This window comes from Propithecus coquereli, unplaced genomic scaffold (assembly GCF_000956105.1).
Source record: "Propithecus coquereli isolate 6110/MARCELLA unplaced genomic scaffold, Pcoq_1.0 Scaffold150, whole genome shotgun sequence".
In the NCBI taxonomy this organism is placed as follows: Eukaryota; Metazoa; Chordata; class Mammalia; order Primates; family Indriidae; genus Propithecus; species Propithecus coquereli.
The window spans coordinates 7,501,502-7,523,575 of record NW_012139414.1 but is presented as its reverse complement, the minus strand read 5'-3'; the positions used below and the strand labels follow the sequence as shown (position 1 = coordinate 7,523,575).

Here is a 22,074-nt window from a genome sequence, read left to right as displayed (position 1 = left end):
GCCCAGGTCAAGACTTATTAAATCCAAATCTCTGGGAGTTGGGGCTCAGCACTGGCATATTTTTTAATTTCCCCAAGTATTTAGCCAGGGCCGAAAACCACCGAACTCCCCTGTGCCGCAAGAAGTGGAGTTGTACCCCAGAGGAGAGAAAGACCTGCGTTGAATTCCCCAATGTAATAGAGGAATAGGGTGTCACAGCCTTTAAGCGTATGTCTTAGAGAGCTTCTCTGTAAACTGTCTGCCATACTAACACAAAGCAAAAGCTCCAAGATTTAAATTTAGCCTTAATATCATGTATTAACAAGTTGTTCCTTTTCTCTTTTTCTCAGTTATGCTTTCTCAGAATGCTGTTCTTTCTCAGGAAGGGAACATGGAGGAAAAAGAAATGAATGATGGATCACAGATAGTCAGGTCCCAGGTAAGTTCAGTTTTCCTCTTCTCTGAAATGCTATTATAGTTCTCAGAATGTGGGCACTTTTATTTTTCAATTCTCAGAAGTTCTGAGTTCCAAAAATCCAAAGCCCAGGTGATTCTTGTGATGGGTGATGCGATCTCTACAGAATGTTTTCCATTCACATTATATACCTACCTCTTTATAGCTTTTCTGTCCTTCTACCATTTTCACCATACTTATTCTCCTGGATTCATATCTGTGCTAGATGTGACAAAAACAAAAGAAACAGTAGACTGTCTTTTAATCATCCTTCACTTAAACAGCTCACTAGAATTTAAACAATGCTTGCTATTCCCCTGTAAACATATTGAATGAGGCCCAGGCCACTATCACTGCTTGGAGCTAATGGAATTATTAAATATACCTGAAGATATCTACTATCACAAATTAATGTTTGTCAAGAATCTGTTATATCTCTTCCAAAACCTGTTTAAGCCTATTGTTATAATTCTATAATTTGATTAAGTATTATAAGATGATACTGATGAGATATGAGTATAGCAAGGAGTTGTTTCTGTGAAAACTAGTGGAATGCTTTGAAAAGATTTGATAAATGCCAGCCACTTTTAAAAAAATTGCTGTGAAATTAGGTGTGAGCAAAACTGTAAAACACTGAAGAAAAATCATAAAAATCTCAGGGGATTCCTACACATGTACTATTGCCCAACTGTCACTTGTTTGTTCTACCTTCATGAAGCAGAAACTGATGCATTATAGGTATGGGTACTCAGTCATTAAAATCACTCTCATAGAAAAGGCTGAGCTTTATATCAAAAGATGAGAGAATGAATATAGATTTTATGTTTTAAATTAAAATTCTTAAGGTACCTTTTATGGATCTCTACTTTAACCAATTCTTGCTTAGCACACCAGATACCAATCTCAATTGCTTCAAGATAGTAGGACATCTACTGTTCTAATTGTATGAGATAATCGTTATCCTTAGGTAGCCAGTAAACTCACTGGAGGGGATTTTTAAAAGCCCCCATCACACAACTAATATTCAAAAATGCTTAATGTTGGATCCTGTTATGAATACAAAAGACAACAAATACAACAGGTACTCAGAGGAGGAAAAATCTGATTGGGACTGTAGGGATGAGGGAAGATTTCATGAAGAAGGTAGAGTTTGAATTTGTACTGATATCAGCAGGTAGGGTTTGGAGATTAGAGAAAACAGGGGACCATTATAGACAGGAAATAAAACTTGAGGAACAGCAGGGAAAATAAAGAGACAATCAGCTGGAGCTGAGCTTTTGTTTGGTATATTAGTGCTTTGGGATCTTTGGGTTTTAAGGAATAAACTTATTTATTCTTAAGTAATTGTAAGGTTCCGCAAAGACAGGAATAAAAAGACATCTAGAACTAAGGTAGCATGTCTGCTTCTCCACATTCTAGCCAGAAGAGTTAGTTTTAATTTTCCAGAACTATTTATTGTGTTAAGAAGGAAGATGATGCATTCACTCAGTAAATATTTTTTGAGTAGCTAATATGTGACAGAAATTGTGCTTGGTGTCAGCTATACATCATAGAGAAAAAGAGACATGGTTCTAAACCCAAGGAGCTTACTGACTGACATTTGGCAAATATACTAATAAATTGCAAATGAGATGTTTTTTGTATAAAATAAAAATAAGGTACCATGAATGCACATTAGGGAATCAGGGAAAAACTCTGGGGAAGCAAAATTTAAGATGAGAAATAAAGGATATGTAGAGATTATAATAAGTGGAAAAGAGCGTTTTAGGCATGTGCTAAACATCATCTGCAAAAACCATGGGTATATTTGAGAAATTAAAAGAAAGCCCCTGTGGTTGGAGTAGAAGAAGGAAGAGAGTGACTTGAGGCAAGCTTGGAAAAGTGCTGGGGTTAGATACACAAGGCCTGTGGCCATGAAAACATGTTTGGCTTTTACTCTGAGTGCAGTGGAAAGCCTTTGAGAGAATTTAAGCAGGAAAGTAATATAAGCAATCCAATTCTGCCTTAAAAATCACCCTAGTGCTATATAACAACTGAATTTGTAAGACGTGAGAATTGAAGGGAGAGAGAACCAGTTAGGAAGGTATTGTAGTATTCTAAATGATAGAAATAGCCTAAAACTAGTAGTTGAAGGAACGTAGGTGGCTTTGCTTTGGAAACAGCAGAGATTAGCTAGAGGGGTAAAAGCTAGAGGGGAAAAGGAAAAGAAGAAAAAAGATGATTTCAAAGAGTGTAACCCAGGAAATGGCAGAGTGATGGTAAATCAGATCATGTCACTCCTCTGCTCAAAGTGTATGGTTCCCATTTCTCTCCAAGTAAAAGCCAAAGTCTTTATGATGGCCTAAATAGTCCTACAGAATCTGGCCCCTACCTCTCTGATTTCGTTATTTATTTTTCTCCTCCTTACTCAATTCTAGCCACCCTGGCCTCATTCTTCTTCCTTGAACATGCCACACACACTCCTGCCTTAGGACCTTTGTACTGTTAACTTTTTAAGATTATTCTCAAATGTCTCCTGTGCAATGACATCTTTCCTGATCACCCTATTTAAATTTGCAACTGTCCCACACCCATATTCTCAAACCCTTACCCTACTCTAATTTTATCTTCTGACTTCTATATAATTTACCCAGTTATCTACTGTTTATTGTCTACTTTCCCCTCTAGAATGTAAGCTTCATAAAGGCAGAGAGTTTTAGTTTATTTTGTTCACTAGCATATCCCAAGCATCTTTCTTGATGTATAGGAAGCACTGAATAAATGTTTGTTGAACAGATGGGGAATTTAGTAAATGATAAAGGTGGCATCTCAAACTGGTGGTAAAAGATGCTTTATTCAATAATTGATGTTGGAATTTCTGGGGAGCCATCTGGAAATGTATACCTCATACTTTACATCAGAATAGTCTTCAAATGGTTCAAAGATTCAAATGTGAAAAATGAAACCATAAAATTTATATAAGAAAAAAATGGGAGAATCCTTTTGTAACTTTCACTGAGGAAAGACTGTTTAATTACAACTGAGAATCCCATAGTCATAAAAGAAAATACTGGTGGGTTCAACTCATTAAAAACACCAAAAATATCTACATGACAAAAGAAAAGTATAGAGAAAGTAAAAAGACCTGTCCAATTGAGAAAAATATTTTGTCACTCAAATTATAGTGGGCTGATCTTTCTAATATATAAAATACTTCTCTAAATCAGTGAGAGATTGGGAGTCCAATAGAAAAATGTACAAACAACATAAAAAGACAATTTACAGCAAAGATGAAATGGATCTTAAACACAGGAAAAATGTTCATCTGTACTGATAACAAGAGGAAATTTGAATTAAATCTAGAGAAAGCCTGATATTTTATCACCAATCTTGATATTTGCCACAAGTTTGGTATTTTCCACAAGTATAACATTCTCCCTTGGCAAAGCTGTGGGGAAACAGGTGCTCTCTTACACTGCTTGTGTGTGTGGCAGATTGTATTTTCAGAAAAATTGCCAAAATATCTCCCATCACAAATGCTTTCTTTATAATGTGACTTTTACACTCATCCTGTCATAGGCATGGAGGTCACTGAATCTGGGCAAGCCTGTGACTGGTGGATGTCAAGTGTTGTGACTTCCAAGTCAGATCATAAAAGGTAGTAAGACTTCTACCTCATTTTCTTGGGATGCTCACTGTAAACCTAGCCACTTTGCCATGAAGGAACCCAAACAGCCCATGGAGAAGCCTATACGGAGAGGAACCAAGGCCCACAGCTCTAGCTGAGCTCTCAGCTGAAAGCCAGCACCAGTTTGCCAGCCTTGTGAGTAAGCCAAATTGAACGTGAATCCTCCAATCCCCAATCAAGCCTTCCCAGCTAGTCCTGCCCCAGTTGCAGATTTATGAGCAAAATAAATGATAGCTGGTGTTTTAATCCCCCAAGTTTTGGGATGGTTCATTATACAGCAATAGATAACTATTAACAGATTTTCATCTTGGAAGTGTGGTGCTGCCAAAAAAAACCCTAAACCATATGACATTGGTTTTGGAACTGAGCATTGGACGGAAGATGGAAAAGAAAAGACTGTCAGTAAAATCATAAAGGGCCTTTAAGAGAGTTAGTGGAGGCATAAAGAGCCTTTGTCAAGGCTTAAAGGATAATAAAGAAGATGTTATTAGAAGTTGAAGGAAAGGGGACCCTTGAAGAAGAAATGTTGGGTCACCTTCAATAACAAAGAAGATAGAGGATATACTTAATGACTCAATGATCTAGCTAAGGCGATTGTCAAGTAGAAGATTGAAAGTGCCAACTGGCAGCTTTTGGCTGCCTAAAGTGAAATGTAAGAAGAAAAAGATAAGCTAAATAAAGAATGGTTAAATATAAAAGAACCAGGAATTACTGAGTTTGAAAACAAAACTGTTTCTCATTCACAGCTCTCCAAGCATCTAATAATAATCAAATTCACAAATGGTTTTCACCAAAGATCAAATCCAGGGTGGACTATAATATCCTTTATAACAAACTTCAGAAAAATCCAAGGCAGTGCCTCATAGGACCTATTCTTTCTGTCAAACATGAAGTTTCTAATAATTTTTAAGGTGATGTACTGCAGCAGTTTCACAGGGAAACCAAAAGAGCGAGGGCTTATTTCAGAAAGATTTGTGGGTGTGGCTTTTGTTTAATGTAGTTAGATTATAAATGGGTAAACAAAAAGTCCAGTTTTGGCTGGGCAGGGTGGCTCATGCCTATGATCTAGCACCCTGGGAGGCCGAGGCAAGAGGATCACTTGGGCCAGGAGTTTGAGACCAGCCTGAGCAAGAGTGAGACCTTGTCTCTACTAAAAGTAGAAAAATTAGCCAGGCATAGTGGCACACATTTGTAGTCCCAGCTACTGGGGACGCTGAGGCAGAAGGATCACTTGAGCCTAGGAGTTTGAGGCTACGGTGAGCTATGATGACACCACTGCACTCTACCCAGGATGACAGAGTGAGACTCTCTCAGAGAAAAAACCCACAAAAAAACAAACTTCAATGGGCAGAAAGCAGGCTGAGAAAACTCCAAATATAAGCTACTTTTCATGGAAAAGAGAAGATGACTCAGAGGGCAAAACCAGAATCCCAGAGGGTGGAGCCAATAATCACAGAGAACAACTTCCAGGGAGTATGCCTGAGCTCTAATTAAGGAATTGGCAACATGTGCCCAGCTCAGCTACATTTCAGAATGACTATGCACTACTGTTTACTTGAGTGAGCATGTCTCTAGTAGTTATTCCTATTCCTTTTTCCACATTGTATGTTTGTGAGGGGTGAGGGTGGGAGGCCAAATAACTGTCTTTAGTTCACAGGTCATCATACAGAGAGATAGCCTTCAAGAAATCATTCCTGAGAAACTGCATTCCAAGATCTTCATGTACGTGTGGGCCTGATTTAGATGATAAGATCCTTGATTTCGAGCTGATACCATAATGGAATGAAACATGAGGATTCTGGGAAGATGAGTCTATTTTGCACATAGGAGGGATGTGACTTTTCATGGCCTGAGGGTAGACTATGGCAGATTGTATTTTCTGAAAATGGCACAATTTTCTTTATCCCACAGGCTCTTCTTATAATGTGATTTAAATACACTTCACATCAGGAGATGAGGGTCTCTCTTTCTTCCCCTCAGATGTGGGCAGGCTGGTGACTATGATTAAAGTGAAGCTGTGTGACTTCCAAGGCTTAGTCATAAAAGGTGATTCTATTAGGAATTTTGCTCTTAGAATCCAGCCACTATGCCATGAAGAAGCCCAAGCAGCCCTGGAGAGGTCTATGTGGAGAGAAACTGAGGACCTTGATTGAGCTCAAAGATGACAGCTAGTACCAATCTGCAAGTCATCTGAGTGAGCCATCTTAAAAGTGAATCCTATAGCCCAAAGTTTAGCTACCCCATATGGTACAAAGATGAGGGATTCCCAGAGTCCTGCCCACATAACAGATTTTATAAGCAAAATAAATGATTGTTATTGTTTTGAGCCACTAAATTATGGTATAGTTTGTTATACAGAGATAGATAAATGTTAGAGAATGTAAGTTGATACCACCCCTGAGAAAGATCAATTTGACAATGTGTATCAAAATTACAGATTCATATACTCTTTTGCCAGACATACCATTTTGGGGAATTGATTCTACGGGTAGACTGATACACAATTGCAAAATAATATATATACAAGATAATTCACTGCAGCATTATTTGTAATAGCAAAAAGAATAGAAAGCAGCCAAAATGTCTGTCAATAGACTAGTTAAATAGATGGTGGTACATTCACACAAAGTATTACCATGCAGCTCTGAAAAAGAATGAGGAAGATATCCACAAATTGATGTAGAGGAATTTCCAGGATAAACTGTTAAATGAAAAAAGCAAAGCACAAAAGAGTATCTATAATATGCTACTTGCTGTAAGAAAAAGAGAGATTAAAAATCTACATGTATCTGCTCATTTGAGCAAAACAAGACACCAGAAGGATAAACCTGAGTCTAATGACATTGGTTACCTGTTATAGGGATTGGATGGGAATGAAGTGAAAAAGAAGAGGGAATGGGTGGGGAGGGAGGTACAGGGGAGTATGATACTGCACTAAATACACTTTTTTGTATAGTCCTGACTTTTAAAACCATGTTAATGTTTCACATACAATAAAATTAAAATCAGAAGGATGGAGGAAGGGCCTAAAATTGAATACAAACAAATAAATGAACCAAACTGTATTTCAAATGACTGATATAACCACACTGAAGGAGATCAAATGGAGAAGGAATTAACCCAAGTATTATTTGGACTTAAGTATTTGGACTCCATGCCCTTAGGCTAAAAGCAAAACTCCATGTTGGATTAGATTTAGGGGTATCAATGTGAACTCTCTGTATAGAAATGGATATAGAGTTATGGGTGTCTATATGTGTATGTGTTTGTGTATACATACATCATTGTGTGCATACACACACACAACTCTGTTTCTCAGATTTGACTACTGAGAGGGCCTAGAAGCAATGACACTTCAGTAACACTGAACACACCTAGTGCGCCCAGATCTTGGCCTCTAAATGCCATTCTTCATTAAAAGAAACCAAGGATCCTTGGAGAAATGGCTGATTCCAGGCTTAGGGCAGGGAAAGCACAAAAGTGAACCTTGAAAAAAGAACATCTTTCTGTCCCAAAAAGTAAAGTGCTCAAAGAATGATAGGGACATGTCAAAAAGACACAGAATTCAGTTTGAAGGGGCTCCTACTAGCTACACCTAGGATAATCTAAGCACTGAAACTTATTGAATAAGATAAGAATCCATAAATCCACACTGATTTAAATAAATTAATGAAAAAGGAGAACTCTTGATTATAGTAGAAAGCCAACTAATAATATATAAAGAGTACTGGCATTAGAAAAGCACCATTTGGAGGAGGGGACGGGTATTTGTATACACAAGGAGTGCAACGCGCACTACCCGAAGGATGGACATATTTGAAACACGGACTTGGGGGCGGGGGGAACCAAGGGCAACACACGTAACCTAAACATCTGTACCCCATAATATGCTGAAATTTAAAAAAAAAACCACACACACACACACAAAAAGAAAAGCACCATTTGGCAATGATCATAACTATAATTAATTCAAGCAAGAATTATCAGTGGGTGCTGAAACTAGTAGATTCAAGTTTGAGGAGGAACAAAATATTTACATGGCCTCAAAGTACCTCCCTACAAATATGTATTAATTGCAGGATAATATAGTAATTTGCCAGTGGAAATTACTCTCAGATACCACCTTAATTAAATTATCAAAGTTAACATTGCCAGTGATGGGACTAGTCAATGGCATGCGCCTCTTGATATGATTCAGTGAAAAGAACTCAGTATCCTTTCTGTACTATTCCTGCCATAAATAAATAGCATGAATCTAGTCATGAGGAGACGTCAGACAAACTCAAATTGAGGATTGTTCTGCAAAATAACTAACCTGTACTTTTCAAAATGTCAGTGTTATAAAATACAAAGAAAGTCTCAGCAACTATTGGAGATTAAGGGAGAATAAAGATACATGAGAAACAGATGAAACATAAGATCTTGAATTTTCTTTTGTTTTAAAGGACATTTTTAAGACAATTGAAATCTTAAGTATTTAGACAACAATACTATGTCAATGTTAATTTCCTGATTTTGATCATTATACTATCATTACATAAGAGAACTCCTTTTTTAGGAAATTAATGCCAAATGACTAAGGGGTAAAAGGGCATCATGTCTGCAACTTACTCTTAAAGCAGTCCAGAAAAATTGTATATAGAAAGAAAAAGAGAAGTGGAGATTTCATTATTCTTGCAACTTTTCTTCAAGTCTGAAATTATGTCAAAATTTTTTAACATTTAAAAACAATGTCCTAATGTTTTAAAAACCTATGTCCTAGTAGGTCTAAGATAGAAAGATCTTCAGAATTAATTGTTAAGTTAAAAAACAATGTGGTGGTATACTTTGTAAAATATGTTACCTTTTAGGTAAAAATAAATGGAAGGATGTAAGAATGCATATCATATTTGCATAAAGAATTCTGAAAAAAATACACTGCAAACTAAAACAGTGATTATCTGCTGGGGACTAGTTGCTGGGCAGAGAGGGAAAAAGCCTAGGAGAGAGACTTTTTTTATGAGGTGGGGTCTTTGTGTGTTACCCAGCCAGGTCTCAAACTCCTGCGCTCAAGCAATCTTCCCACCTCAGTCTCCCAAGTAGCTGATATTACAGGCATGCAACACCATGCCTGGCTCACTTTTTTTTAATTATATGCTTTTTTTACACTTGATCTTAGCCAGAAGGCCAAGAAGCAATATATACTTATATGTTTTTACTGCTATACCATATTAATATATTACCTACCCCAAAATAGAATTCAAATAAGGTTATGAAAGCAAAAACAGGAAAAGAAGAAAATAAAAAAAAAGAGAAGAAACAAGTAACCAAGTTGTAAGGTCATCATTAGAAGGCGTAAAAGGAAGGAGAAACTATGGTTGAGGTACTGATTAAAACAGCCAAAAAAAAAACCTACAGATGTGGGTATTAAAGTGTATAGACTATGATTCATAGTTTTCCTCACCCTAAGACATAGCACCACTGGTGCTGCACTCAAACATGGGGAAAGTTGAATAGAAATTAGAAATAAAAATCACAAGAAGAGGGAAGATATTCACAGAAGCACAAAAGACAACTTGTATCATGATGGAAAAAACATAGGCTTTAGATTGGGACCTAAGATGAAATCCTGTTGCAATTTTTTAGCTGTGTGTCCTTGGATAAATTATTTAATTTCTGCTAGCCTCAGTGCCTTCTCTCTAAGTAGCCTAAGTCATTTAATTGATATACACTTTAGAAAGATAAATTATCAAAGCATGAAAATTAACAAATAAAATCCCACTGCTGTACTTAAATGTTGAATATTAACTTATGGGGAGAAACATTTATTTGGAATAGCACACTCTACTGATTCTGAAGGATTGAGAAGTTATTGTACCCATGAAGTGGGTGGTATTTTGGGGAGATGGAGCAGGGAGTAAGGGAAGAAGCAGAGGTATACATGGGGGGCAGGGATGTCTGTATCTTTTAGAGCAAAGGGGTTGTTTAAGCACCATTGACAATGGAGGAAGTTTAGAGGTCACCCTTTTTTATTTGAAATCCCTACCTGAAACAAGGCAGTTTCCTTTCTGATCCTAACATACATCATGGCCTTCTACTCTCAACTTCTTTGCCCTCGTTGCTTTTCTTTTTTTTTTTTTTAAACCCGCTGGAATATCTCCTCTTCTGTCCAAAGTGTAAAAATCTGTTAAGGATTTATGTGAGATCCACATACTTAATACCTACTTTTATGGTTGCAACACATCCTAAATTGTTAATTTTTGAAATAAATTGCCCATATAGAGGCATACCTTATTTTATTGCACTTTATCGCACTTCTCAAATATTGCGTTTTTTACAAATTGAAGTTTTGTGGCAAACCTGCAATAAGCAAGTCTGTTGCCCCCTTTTTCCAATAGTGTGTGCTTACTTCATTTTTCTGTGTCACACTTTGGTAATTCTTGCAATATTTCAAACATTACTATTATTGTTATATCCGTTATGGTGATCAGTGATCTTTGATGTTACTATTGAAATTTTTTTGGCAGTACCGTGAACCACGCCCATGTAAAACAGCAAACTTAATTGATAAATATTGTGTTCTGTTTCACCAACTGGCTGTTCCCCTGTCTCCCTCTCTTAGGGGCTCACTATTCCCTGCAACACAATGATATCGAAATTAAGCCAATTAATAACCTTACAAATAGCTTCATTGAAAGGAAGAGTCACATATCTCTCACTTGTAATCAAAAACTAGAAATGATTAAACATAATGAGGAAGGTATGTTAAAAGCTGAAATAGTCCAAAAGCTGGGCTTCTTGTACCAGTTATCCAAGTTGTGAATGCGAAGGAAAAGTTCTTGAAGGAACTTAAAAGTGCTACTCCAGTGAACATACAAATTATATGCTACTGAAACAGCCTTATTGCTTTTATGGAGAAAGTTTTTGTGGGGGTTTTGCAGGGTTTTTTGTTTTATTTTTGTTTTTGTTTGGAGAAAGTTTTAGTGGTCTGGGTAAAAGATCAAACCAACCGCACCATTCCTTTAAGCCAAAGCCTAATCCAAAGCAAGGCCCTAATTCTCTGCAATTCTATGAAGGCTGAGAAAGGTGAGGAAGCTGCAGAATGAAAGCTGGAAGCTGGAAGAGCTTGGTTCATGAGATTTAAGGAAAGAAGCTGTCTCCATAACATTAAAATGCAAAGTGAAGCAGCAAGTGCTGATACAGAAGCTGCAGCAAGTTGTCTAGAAGATCTAGCTAAGATCATTGATGAAGGTGGCTATACTAAACAACAGATTTTCAGTGCAGATGAAATAGCCTTCTATTGGAAGAAGATGCCATTTAAGACTTTCATAGCTATAGAGAAATTAATGCCTGGTATCAAAGCTTCAAAGGACAGGCTAACTCTCTTAAGGGCTAATAAAACTGGTTACTTTAACTTGAAGCCCAATGCTCATACCATTCTGAAAATCCTAGGACCCTTAAGAATTATGCTAAATCTACTCTGATTGTGCTCTAGAGATGGAACAACAAAGCCTAGATGACAGCACATCTGTTTATAGCATGGTTTACTGAACATTTTAAGCCCACTGTTAGGAACTACTGCTCAGAAAAGATTCCTCTCAAAATATTAGTGCTCATTAACAATACACCTAGTCACCCAGATGCTCTGATGGAGATGTATGAGGAGATGAATGTTGTTTTCATACCTGCTAACATATCCATTCAGCAGCCTATAGACCAAGGAGTAATTTTGACTTTAAAGTCATTATTTAAGAAATACCTTTCATTTTTTTCTAAGATGGCAGATTAGCGGCTTCTCCAGCATGCCTCCCCCACTTGGAAGGAGCAAAATAGCGTGTAGAGATTCATACTGTGATCTTTTATTCAAGAAGGAACACAGAAATTCAGCAAAAAAGCAAGGGACATTTCAGATCCCGAGGGAAGAGAAGGTGAGTAGAAAGCTTGCATAGCAGCATCCAGCTGAGAACTGTGAGTGAAGTCCCAATACAGGAAAGGTGAAGAGAGTGTCCCTCTGTAATCCACCTTTCCACTGAGGAACACTGGAAGAGCACCTTGTTTCTCCCCAGCCCCAAAATTAATGTGGGGAGGGGCCAGGAGATTGTGAGAAGGAAGGGTACCAGGAAGCACCCCAGGCATTCTTCCAGATCCAACACCAATAGGAGGACAGCATTCTCAATCCGGTCTCATACCAAGCTGGGAAGGATTTGGCTACCTAGCAGTGGCGCTGCCCCAGGAATTAGAATATCTCCAGCCAAAGAGATTGGAGTTCTGGGTCTGGAGCAGGGGATGAGCCCCCACAGCCAGAACTGAGTGACAAGTGTGGAGTGCACTCCAACCATAAGCACTGGAGTGGGCATGCTCTTCCTTCTCTGGGACCAGAGCAGGGGGAGATTTGCCAAAGCTGCAGTTTTGCCCAGATGGCAAAATTTGTGAACAGGGATGGATTTTAGGTCTAAACTCAATCTGCATGTGACTTTACTGGGTGCCCCAGCTTGCTTCCTTGGTTGGGATGAGGGGATGAGCCCTACCAATTCTAAAGAGTGAGAGGGAAGCAGGTCCCACACCCACTTGCCTGGAGTAGGAGCTAGGGCCACCCCTCCCTTCCCATACAAGGAACTTGCTGCAATAGTGGTTTCTCCGCTTCTCACCAACATGTATCTCCAGTTGTTTGGTAACTCCCCCCAATCCTCCATTGGAGCTGCTGCTTGTGCCCACGATTGGGGGACCTGGTGCAGGCTTGCCTGGTCCAGCTCTACCCTACTTTGCTCAACCTCCCTCTGAGGCTGAGCACAGAACCCAAATCACTATGCATCCCACAGTCCAGGTCATTGCTTAGGACACCACAGAGCTTCTCCTAAACAGATCTAGCATAAATCCTACTGCTACTACCACAGCCAGCTCTTACCTGCAAGCACCATCTACTAGACTGGAAGTCAACTTGCACAATCCAATATAAAATCTGCTGACACAAGTGCACAGCTCTTGGGAAGAAGATAAGCTTCTCATAACCTCTGCCACCCTGGCTTTGCAGAGGCCATGAGCCTGATCACAGACCTTGTAAACCATACTCTAACTGGCATTTGAGAAAGCTACCACACTAAGGCTATCTATAAGCATGGAATTCATACAGACTCTTCATCAAGAACATACCCAGAAGCAAAACCAAACTGTCCTACTCAACATACATTATACTCACATCCTCAAGGGGGAAAAAGTCCCATACAAATGAAAAATTCAAAAATAAGAAATGACAGTTTCTCCAGATGAAAAGAAATCAGTGTAATAATACTGGAAATATGAAAAATCAGTGTGTTATGACGTCCCCAAAGGATCACCCTAACTCTCTAACAGTGGATCCTAACCAAAATAAAATGTTTGAAATGCCAGATAAAGAATTCAAAATATTAATTATAAAGAAGCTCAGTGAGATCCAAGAGAAATCCAAAAACCAATACAAAGAAACCAAAAATCAATGCAGAATATGAATGGGAAATTTACCAAGGAGATAGATATCTTTAAAAAAAGAAGAAGAAGAAGTTCTGGAAATAAACTCATTAACACATTAACTGCCATGTATATTTAACTCAGACTAGTTTTGATCCCAGGGCCTCATGAAGCAAAACCCTGTAGTTGGTTCATGAAAATCTTACTTGTTGATGTTCTTATTATTACAATTAATATTGACAATTTAATTCTAAAAATGTGTATTTCATTGCATATAACTCACAGAAAACAATAAAAAATAACAAATTAGAAAAGATCATTTTGCTTTAATAAAACACCATGGCCCCAAGGAAAAAGGAATTTTTTCCAGTGTGGCAGTCAATGTGTTAAGGAATTACAAAATACAGTTGGAAGCTTCAACAATAGACTAAACCAAGCAGAAGAAAGGATCTCAGAACTTGAAGACAAGTCATTTTAATTAATTCAGTCAGACAAAAATAAAGAAAAAAGAATTAACAAAGCCTTTGAATAGTATGGGACTACATAATATATCTGAACTTATGAATCATTGGTATTCCCAAGGAAGAAGAAAAAGCAAAAAGTTTGGAAAACCTATGTAAGGAAATAATTGATAAAAACTTCCCTAGTATTGCAGGAGATTTAGAAATCCAAATACAGGAGGCTTAGCAAACAACAGAAAAAATACATTGTAAGATGGACTTCACCACATCGTATAGTCATTAGACTTTCTAATGTCAACGTGAACAAAAAACCCTAAAATCAACAAGAGATTTTAGGCTAGTCACCTATAAAGGAAACCCCATCAGACTGACAGCACACTTCTCACCAGAAACCTTACAAGCCAGAGAAGATTGGGATGGCATTTTCAAAGTGCTAAGAGAAAATACTGCCAGCCAGGAATTTAATATCCAGCTAGATTAAGCTTTGTAAAGGAAGGATAAATAAAATCATTCCCAGACAAGAAATCACAGGGATTTCATCACCCCTGGACTGACCCTACAAGAAATAATCAAAGCAGTCCTAAACAAGGAAATGAAAAGTCATTATTTGTCATCATAAAACCCCATGGAAGTATGAAAATCACAGGTCTTATAAAACAGTCACACAAAGGAGGAAGAGAAAGAAATCAAATGGGCAACATGACAAAAAGAAACAAAGAATATATTACCCAACTAGATAACAATATTATAGGGAAAAAAACCTCACATATCAATATTAACCTTTAACATTAATGGATTAAATGCTCCACTTAAAAGATATAGATTGGAAGAATGGATTTTTAAAGAAACTATGAATCAACAATATGCTGCTTGCAAGAAACTCGCTAGTAAAGACACATAGAGAGAAGGTAAAGATGGAGAAAAAGATATTCCACACAAATGGAAATGAAAAGAGAGCCAGTAGTGGCTATAATTAGATGAAACAGACTTTAAATCAAAAACAGTAAACAAAGACAAAGTCATTATAAAATGATAAAGAGATCATTTCAACAAGAGGATATAACAATCTTAAATATATATACACCTAACACCAGAGCACCCAGGTTCAAAAAACAATTATTAATAGACCTAAAGAAAGAGATAGACAGCAATACAATACTAGTGGGGGACTGGAACACCCCACTCATAGCACTAGACAAATCATCAAGACAGAAAATAACAAACACTGGACTTAAATTGGACTTTACACCAAATGGACCTAATAGACATTTACAGAACAATCTATCAACAACAGCAGAACATACATTCTTTTGTCAGCACATGAAACATTCTCCAAAATAGACCATGTATTAGGCCACAAAACTAGCCTCAGTAAATTTTTAGAAATCAAAATCATGTCAAGTATCTTCTCAGACCACAATGGAATAAAACTAGAAATCAACACAAGGAATTCTCAGAACAATACAAATACATGGAAATTGAAAAACATGCTCCTGAACAATCTTTTGGTCAAAAACAAAATTAAGATGGAAATTAAAAATTTTTTGAAAATGAATGAAAATGGAGACACAACATATCAAAACCTCTAGATACAGCAAAAGCAGTGCTAAGAGGGAATCGTATAGTATTAAATGCCTATATCAAAAAAAAAAATAGATGTGTGTTGCTTTGGTGATGTATGCAGTAAAGGCCCTCACTTCACCACAAAGTAATATGTCGATGTACCAAAATTGCACTTATACCCCATCATATATACATATAAAAATAGAAAGAATTTTAAAAACAACATAAAAATAGAAACATCACAAATTAACAACCTACCATCCTACCTCAAGGAACCAGAAAAACAAGAACAAACAAAATGCAAGGCTATTAGAAGAAAAGACATAACAAAGATCATAGCAGAAATAAATGAAATTGAGGCCTCCCCCCCAAAATAGAAAGAATCAACAAAATGAAAAATTTGTTCTTTGAAACAACAAACAAAATTGATAAGCTGCTAGCTAGACTAACCAAGAAGAGAGAAGATCCAAATAAACATAATCAGAAATGAAAAAGGAGACACTACACTGATAGCACAAAAACACAAAAGCTCATCAGAGACTACTATGAGCAACTGTATGCTCACAAATTAGAAAACCTAGAGGAAATGAATAAATTCCTGGAAACATAAAAGTTCCCAAGATTGAACCAGGAATAAATAGAACTCCTAAACAGACCAATAATGAGTAGAGAGATTGAAGCAGTAATAAAAAATCTCTTAACGAAAAGAGTCCAGGATGAGAGGGATTAACAGCCAAATTCTACCAAACACACAAAGAAGAACTGGTACCAATCCTATAGAAAGTGTTCCAAAAAATCAAAGAGAAGGGAATCCTCCCTCACTCATTCTATGAAGCCAGTATCACCTTGATACTGAAGCCACACAAGGACACCAAAAGAAAAGAAAGAAAGAAAGAAAAGATAAGGAAAGAAGGAAGGGGAGAGAGAGACAAGAAAGGAAAGAAAGGAAGAAAGAAGAAAGGAAGAGAAGAAAGGAAAGAGGGAGGAAGGAAGATGGGAGGGAGAAGGGAATGAAGGAAGGAAAGAAAGAAAAAGAAGAAGAGAGAAAAAAGAAAAGAAAAAAAGAAAGAAAACTACAGACCAATATCCCCAATGAACATAGATACAAAAATCCTCAAGTAATACTGGCAAACCAAGCCAATAGCACATCGAAAAGATAATACACCACAGTCAAGTGTGTTTTAGTCCAGAGATTCAAGGATGGTTCAATATGTGCAAACTGATAGGCGTGATTCACCACATAAACAGAATTAAAGGCAAAAACCAAATGTTCATCTCAATAGATGGCAGAAAAAGCACTTGATAAAATTCAGCATGCCTTCATGATAAAAACTCTCAACAAACTAGACATAGAAAAAACATACCTCATAATAATACAGGCACATACAATAAACCCATGGCCAACATCATACTGAATGGGGAAAAGTTGAAAGCAATTCCACTAAGAAATGAAAGACAAGCTGACTGTCACCACTCCTATACCACATAGCACTGGAAGTGCTAGCCAGAGCAATCAGGCAAGAGAAAGAGATAAAAGGCATCCAGATTAGAAAAGAGAAAGTCAAATTTTCTGTTCACTGACAATATAATCTTATTCCTGACAACCCTAAAGACTTCTCCAAAAAACTCTTAGATTTGATAAACGAATTTAGGATACAAAATGAGTGTGCAAAGGTCAGTGGCATTTATATACACCAATTACAGTCAAACAGAGAACCACCAAAAAGTTAATCCCATTTATAATAGGTACAAAAAATAAAATAAACTACCTAGGAATATATTTAACCAAGGGGGTGAAAGATCTCAGCCAGGCAAACTACAAAACTCTCATGAAAGAAATTGTAGATGACACAAATGGCAAAACATCCAATGTTCATCGATTGGAGGAATTCATCTCATTAAAACGACTATACCACCCAAAGCAATCTGTAGATTCAATACAGTCCATATCAAAATACCATCATTTTTCACATAATTAGGAAAAAGAGTCTTAAAATTCATATGGAACCAAAAAAGAGCCCAAATAGCCAAAGCAATATTGAGCAAAAAGAATAAAGCTGAAGACATCACATTACCTGACCTCAAATTATACTACAAGGCTATAGTAACTAAAAAGCATAGTACTGTTATAAAAATAAACACATAGATCAATGGAACAGAATAGAGAACCTAGAAATGAAGCCACATATCTACAGCAAGTGATCTTTAACAAGGTTGACAAAAACATACACAAGGGACAGGACACCCTTTTCGATAAATGGTGCTGAGAAAATTGGATTGCCATATGCAGAAGAATGAAACTGGACCCCTATTTTTCACCATATACCATCAACTCAAGATGGATGGAAGACTTAAATGTAAGACTTGGAACTATAAAAATACCAGAAGAAAACCTGGAAGAAGTTCTTCTGGACATTGGTCCAAGCAAAGAATTCAAAAGCACAAAGCAACAAAAACAAAAATTGGCCGGGTGTGGTTGCTCACGCCTGTAATACTAGCACTCTGGGAGGCTGTGGTGGGAGGATTGCTCAAGGTCAGGAGTTCAAGGCCAACCTGAGCAACAGTGAGACCCTTGTCTCTACTAAAAATAGAAAGAAATTAGCTGGACAACTAAAAAAAAAAAAAATAGAAAAAATTAGCTGGGCATGGAGGCACATGCCTGTAGTCCCAGCTACTCGGGAGGCTGAGGCAGAAGGATTGCTTGAGCCCAGGAGTTTGAGGTTGCTGTGAGCTAGCCTGATGCCATGGCACTCTAGCCCAGGCAACAGAGCAAGACTCTGTCTCAAAACACACACACACACACACACACACACACACAAGCAACAAAAACAAAAATAGACAAATAGGACTAAAAAGCTTCTACACAGCAAAAGATATAATAAACAGGGTGAACAGATAACCTGAAGAATGGGAGAAGATGTTTACAAAGTATAAATCCAACAAACAGGAGATTGATATCCAGAATTTATAAGGAAGTCAAACAAATCAATAGCAACAACAACAAATAACCCCATTAAAAGTCAGCAAAGGATTGAATAAACATTTTTCTTTTTTCTTTTTATTTCAAAATATTAAGGGCTACAAATGTTTTTGTTACATGGATAGCTTTTGTAATGCTTTAGTCAGAACTATGAGTGTGGCCATCACACAAATACTGTTCATTGTACCCATTAGGCAGGTTTTTGCTCCTCCCTTCTCCCCCCTCATCCTGCTTGATTTCCAATGACTTTTACTTCCCTGTGTGCACATGTGTGCCCATCAGTTAGATCCAATTAATTAGAGAGTACACGCGGTATTTGTTTTTCCATCGTTGAGATACTTCACTTAGGATAATGGTCTCCAGTTGCATCCAGATTGCTGCAAAAGGCATTAATTCATCCTTTTCTATGCCTGAGTAGTACTCCACACGTATACCATATTTTGTTAATCCACTCATGAATTCATGGGCACTAAGGTTGATTCCACATCTTTGCAATTGTGAATTTTACTTCCATAAACATTTGAGTGCAAGTATCTTTTTGATAAAAAGATGTCTTCTCCAGTGGGTACCTACTCAATAGTAGGATTGCTGGATTGAGTGGTGGGTCTACTTTTAGTTCTTTGGAAATCTCCATTCTGTTTTTTTACAGAGGTTGTACTAATTTGCAGTCCCACCGACAGTGTATAAGCATACCTTTCTGCATCTATAACAGCATCTATTGTTTTTGGACTTTTTAGTAAAAGCCATTCTACTAGGGCTAAGGTGATATCTCATGGTGGTTTTAACTTGCATTTCCCTGATGATTAATGCCATTGAGCATTTTTTCATGTGTTTCTTGGCCATTTGTCAATTTTTTTTTTTTTTTTGTGAGATAGAGTCTCTCTCTGTTGCCCCAGGTAGAATGCCGTGGTGTCATTGTAGCTCACTGCAACCTCAGACACCTGGGCTCAAGAGATCCTTCTGCCTCAGCCTCCTGAATACCTGGGACTACAAGCACACACCATGACACCCAGCTAATTTTTCTATTTTTAGTAGAAATGGGGTCTTGCTTCTTACTCAGGCTGGTCTTGAACTCCTGAGCTCAAGCAGTCCTCTTGCCTCAGCCTCCTGGAATGCTAGGATTACAGGCATGAGCCACCACACCCAGCCTTGTCTATCTTCTTTTCAAAACTTCTGTTCATGTCTTTTGCCCACTTTTTAATGGGCTTGGGTTTTTTTCTTGCTGATTTGTTTGGGTTCTTTGTAGATTATGGATATTAGCCCTTTATTAGATGTATAGTTTGTGAATATTTTCTCCCATTCTGTAGGTTGTCTGTTTGCTCTGTTGATTATTTCCTTAGCTGTACAGATGCTTTTAATTTAATCAAGTCCTATTTATATAATTTTGTTGTTGTTGTAATTACCATTGTGGTCTCAATCGCAAATTCTTTGCCTATGCCAATATCTAGAAGAGTTTTTCCTACATTTTCTCCTAGAATTCTTATGGTTTCATGCCTTACATTTAAGGCTTTTATTTATCTTCAATTAATTTTAGTGAGTGGTAAGAGAGAGGGGTCCTGTTTAATTCTTCTGCATGTCGCTATCCAATTTTCCTGGCACTGTTTATTGAATAGGGCTTCTTTTCCCCAGTGCATGTTATTGTCTGCTTTGTCAAGGATCAGTTGACTGTAGGTAGATGGTTTTATATCTGAGTTCTCTATTCTGTTCCATTGGTCTGTGTCTCTATTTTTGTATAAATACCATGCTGTTTTGGTTATTATAGCCTTGTAGTATAGTTTGAAGTCTGGTAATATGGTGCCTCAAGATTTACTCTTTTTGCTTAAGATTGCTTTGGTTATTTGGGCTCTTTTCTGGTTCCAAGTGAAGCACAAAAATATTTTTTTCTAAATCTGTGAAGTATGATGTTGGTATTTTGATTGGGATTGCATTGAACCTGTAAATCACTTTGGGTAGTATGGACATTTTAACAATGTTGCTTCTTCCAATCCATGAGCATGATATATTTTTCCCATTTGTTTTTGTCATCTGTGATTTCTTTCTTCAATGTTTTGTAGTGTTCTTTGTAGAGATCTTTCATTTCCTAGGTTAAGTATATTCCTAGTTATTTTATTTTCTTTGAGGCTATTGTGAATGGCATTGAGTCTTTGATTTGACTCTTAGCTTGACTATTATTGGTATATAGAAATGCTGCTGATTTGTGTACATTGATTTTGTAATCTGAGACTTTGCTGAATTTATTTATCAATTCCAGGAGTCTCTTGGTAGAGTCTTTGCAGTTTTCTAGATAAAATGTAGGGACCGTCCCTGGGCAAAATTGGCTTAAGCCCAGAGTCAGCAAAACTGGGTGTGTGTAGGGACCGTCCCTGGGCAAAATTGGCTTAAGCCCGGAGTCAGCGAAACTAGGTGTGCTCTCCTTGGCGCCAGAGGTCAATAGGCCCGGGCCTGGCCTGTTGACCAAACAGACCTATTCCTCATGACAGATAGCTTTATGACAGATAACCAAGCGCCTGGGGTCTTGCAAACAAGCCAAGGCGTCTCATTGTCCTGCATACGGTAATGAGATAAAGAAGTTAAGATGCAAGAAGTTAAGATGCAAACATCTGCTTCCATTGAGCAATCGTCTGGAAGGAATGAAAATGTGTTTTCCTCAAGGCGCCCAAGGTAGTCACGTACCAGGAAGTAGCTGCCGGACATAGAAAAAGTATATAAATAAAACGACTGGTACAAATCAAGTACTTCAGTCTTGTATGTCTTGTGTGTGTCTGTGTGTTTCTTTCTGTGTCCATCCCCCGTTCTGCAATCCAGGCCGTGACATAAAATATCATATTGTCAATGAGAAGCAATAGTTTTACCTCCTCTTTCCCAATTTGGATACCCTTTATTTCTCTTACTTGATTGCTCTGTCTAGAACTTCTAACACTATGTTGAGTAGAGGGGTGACAGTGTACACTCTTGTCTTGTTCCAGTTCTTAGGGGGAATGCTTTCAACTTTTCCCCATTAAGTATGATGTTGGATGTAGGTTTGTCAAATATGGCTTTTATAATTTTGAGATATGTGCCTTCCATGCCTAGTTTGTTGAGGGTTTTATCATGAAAGGGTGCTGGATTTTGTCAAATGCATTTCCTGCAGGCATTGAGATGATCATATGGTCTTTCTTGTTGTTTCTGTTTATGTGGTGAATCACATTTATTGATTTATATAAGTTGAATCATGCTTGCATCCCTAGGATGAAGCCCCCTTGGACATAGTGGATTTTGTTGCTTTTTTTTTTTTTTTCCTGTGCTGTTGAATTCGATTTGCTAGTATTTTATTGAGGACTTTGACATCTATATTCACAAGGAATATTGGTCTGTAGTTTTCTTTTTTTGTTATGTCCTTTCCTGGCTTTGGTATCAAGGTGATACTGGCTCCATGGAATGAGTTGGGGAGGATTCCCTCCTTCTGAGTGTTACAGAATAATTTCTGTAGTATGGGTATTTGTTCATTGTATGTCTGGTAGAATTCGGCTGTGAATCCATCTTATCCAAGGCTTTGTGTGGGGGGGTG

General features: G+C 37.5%; 1 protein-coding gene across 1 annotated transcript in view; it reads left to right on the top strand.

Annotated features, from left to right (window-relative positions):
- The first annotated feature begins 331 nt into the window (after positions 1-331).
- Positions 332-22,074, top strand: part of LOC105806998 (zinc finger protein 713) — a 46,301-nt gene continuing 24,558 nt past the window's right edge. The window contains exon 1 of the mRNA XM_012640245.1: positions 332-418. Coding sequence (XP_012495699.1) covers positions 332-418 — 87 coding nt within the window. The remainder of the gene's footprint in view (positions 419-22,074) is intronic.